The sequence below is a fragment of the Pseudocercospora fijiensis genome (genome assembly GCF_000340215.1).
Source record: "Pseudocercospora fijiensis CIRAD86 unplaced genomic scaffold MYCFIscaffold_1, whole genome shotgun sequence".
NCBI lineage: Eukaryota > Fungi > Ascomycota > Dothideomycetes > Mycosphaerellales > Mycosphaerellaceae > Pseudocercospora > Pseudocercospora fijiensis.
Genome location: NW_006921532.1, coordinates 3,139,843 through 3,143,024, shown reverse-complemented (window position 1 = coordinate 3,143,024; position 3,182 = coordinate 3,139,843). Strand labels below are relative to the sequence as shown.

General features: G+C 51.0%; 1 protein-coding gene across 1 annotated transcript; it reads right to left on the bottom strand.

Moving 5' to 3' along the window:
- Nucleotides 1–1,556: 1,556 nt before the first annotated feature.
- On the bottom strand, nt 1,557–2,341 carry MYCFIDRAFT_209631 (uncharacterized protein). The gene has a single exon (XM_007922954.1). The coding sequence runs from the start codon at nt 2,270–2,272 to the stop codon at nt 1,868–1,870; it is 405 nt and encodes a 134-aa protein (XP_007921145.1). The 5' UTR covers nt 2,273–2,341; the 3' UTR covers nt 1,557–1,867.
- Nucleotides 2,342–3,182: the final 841 nt, after the last annotated feature.

The following is a 3,182-nucleotide window of genomic DNA, read 5'->3' as shown; positions in this document are numbered from 1 at the left end:
AGCAGCTATCGCCTATATAGCTATTATAGTAGGTAGTTAGCCCTCTATATTATAATATCCTATAGTAATAGTACTATTAGTTTACTTAATAGCAATAGTAGTACTATATATAATAGCTAGGTAGTTAGTAGCTAAGAGACTAGTATAAGCTAGTATATACTATATTACGTAGTTACAAGGCGGCAGGTTGTAATCCGCTTAGAAACTAGTAGATAGAGTACTAATAGCGTTAATAATACCTTACTTTTTACTATACTACTATTTTGCTAATAATATTTAGCTTTATGCTTAGTTGCCCGGCTAGCGGGGCCTGCAGGGACGCGATTATCGCTTCTATACGCGATTTTGTATGGAACAGCCGATTCGAAATCTCGGGTTATGCTAGGGCTCGGGTGGGTAGCTGGGGCTCGGGGAAGAGACGGGGGTGAGCCGCGCTGCATCACTGGGTGCATGGGAATAATAATAATGGAGACTGGATAGTGTCAGGACGCAGGCGTGCGCAAGCTTTGTTCCTGCGTCAATCGCCCTCTGCAACTCGACACGCACACGGCCACCCGCCATGCATGACTAACGAGCTCTCCCAATGCAGCAAGGGCTATGTGTACTGTACTATTGGCAGCTAGTGGTGAGGATGGCGACAGGATCGATGCATGCTTGGAACCCCTTCCACATCCGTCTGCGATTGCGATTGCGCAAACCACATTATATCTCCACGCAAGATGCACGCGCGATTTGGGCATCGTTGTGTGAGGAACTATCATCCCTCCTCCTTCGGAAAGCGTCTGACACCACTTTTCAACCTATTCTACTTACCTCACCAAGCTGCGAAGCGCGCTTTCGGACGGACAATCGCGTACAACAACACCTACTGCACCACAAATGACGGAGTGGCGGCTATCGACAAGCAAGAGCGCCTTTTGATTCGCTGCTGTTCAATCGCGAAGGTCTCCAAGATCCTCTGAGTCTGAGATGAAGCGGGCCTGCTGGCCTTGCGCCGCATCTATTAGAGTTGCTGCATCACTCATCTCCTGCCCTTGCACAGCTCCGGCATCATGACAGCGTAGATGCCAGTAACTAGCTATTGATACACTGCTTTGCTTCGTTTGAGGATGAATCCAGCGTTTTGTAGCGCTCGTGGAGTCTCAGCCAAGCCCATACTTCTTCTCACTTGTCATGCAGGAGAGTCAGCAACCTGGCCTGACTATGATAGACAGAGCTTAGCCCACTACTACTGAGCCAGTCATCTCTGGAACGGCATCCAGGAGACCAAAATGGATCGCCACTGCTGCCGCGCAGGACACTTAATAATTATCACATGACAAAGTTCGGGGATTGCATTGGAGGCATGGAAGTAGATCCTTTCACTGAGCCAGCCGCTGTCCTGATGAAGATAATTAGTAAGTTTGGTGGCAAGATTGCACACCTAACTTAAATCTCTCGCGCAATACCTGCGTTAGACGGCGATTGCCACAAACGGAACAATGCATGATGCATAACCACAGCGCTGGAGACTGTTGGGATCTCTTTTATCGCCAAGAATAAAATGCCGGGCTGCTCGACGCTCAAGGCCTACAAACTTGCTATGGTGAATCTAGATTGAGGCAAAGCATCGCAAGCTATGCTCACGGCATGATTTTACGGCTTTTGGCACTGGCAAGGCTAGCTGTGTTCCGTCCATTGATGATGCAGAATTTCGTAGCTGCTATCGGTCAAATGACCTCTCTAGCCACCTTTCGCTTGCTCGGAGATGATCAATTGGGTCCAGTCCTGACCTGGTCTTGACATTCAGCATACGAACACCCGCCGGACTTTCAAAACGGGACATCTTTCGCATCGACAATTCCCGAGATCGCGCTGCTGCAACGATTTAATGCATGGTCCACGAACTCCCACCGCTGGCACTTTCGATGCTATCGCCACCTTCGGCCAGTCGTAATGTCTCTTCCAAGACAAGCAGGTCCCGTTCCATCATCTCTGCCCAGTTCTGGACGTCCCCAAATTCTTTCACTCCTTTCGTAGCCTGATCGAGTTCCTTCTGCCACTTCGCACTTTCTTTGGCAAGCGTAGCAGCCTGTTTCTTCACCTCGGCTTCTTGTTTCGCGATATTGCTGGCGTTCGCATGGATGTCCTTCGCGCGGCGTTGAAATTGAGTGTCATAGTTCGATCCCGCGGACTCCAGAGACGCAAGAACCGCAGCTCGGGCCTCTTCTTGAACTCTCGAGCTGTCACTTGCCACCGCCGTGGAAGAGAGAGATGATGACGTCGATGTCATGACTTCGATTGCTCGTGGAAGAAAGGCAGGGCCGCTTGGTTGGCCTGTTGATGACAACGAAGATCAAGCTGCTGCGAGTCGACAACACGAAAGTCACAAAATGCTGGAGCCAAAGGCGCATCGTCCTATACCCCTCCTGGCCGGCAGTGGAGCCTGATAGCTTGGTCCGACTTCGTTGGTCATACAACAGAGCTGACCCTCAAGGCCTCTAACGCAGCGGTCCGGACGGTTGGTGGTCGAGCACGAGTGCTCAGTGGCTCGGGAGCCATGGTACCAGCATTTGGTTGACGGTACGGAAGGTAGGGTAGTAGCGCAGCACGCTCATATGGCCAGAAGACTCGAAGCTTGCCTGCGTCTGACGTGTTCGCCCGTACCTGCAGTAGTTAGCGGAGTTCATCGCTCACCTGACAGTCGAGCAAATGTCTCGGAATGTTTGCGCAGGCCAGAGCAGCGAGCAATGGATGTTCCTGTGCAACAGCAGTAGGAAAGATGTTGATTGCATCCAGTGCTTCCACTGCAATTATGCCATAGGATAGAACAAAAAGCAGAGGATCTGGCGGTGAGCCTTGGCATTGGCGGAGAGGCCAAGGCTCCGAGAGTCCATGAAACTTCATCGCGTTGATTGCTGCTACTAGGTACGTTTGTTCAGGTCGTCGCTTGTCGCGCATGCGCCCACAAACGATCCAAGTTCTCAAGTCAGAAACATCGGTCATGCCATGCTTGCCGGTGCTTGTGCTTGAGCGGCGCCCTCCGACATGCTCTGCAGCAACTCGAACGGGCTGGCTCGCCATCGGACAGCGAAACCCACTTACATAGTAGAATATTGTCTACCTCCATTCAGGCGCCCCGCTTTGTAGGCTTGCATGGACCTTCTACCTTCTACCTTCTACCTTCTACCTTCTACCTTCTA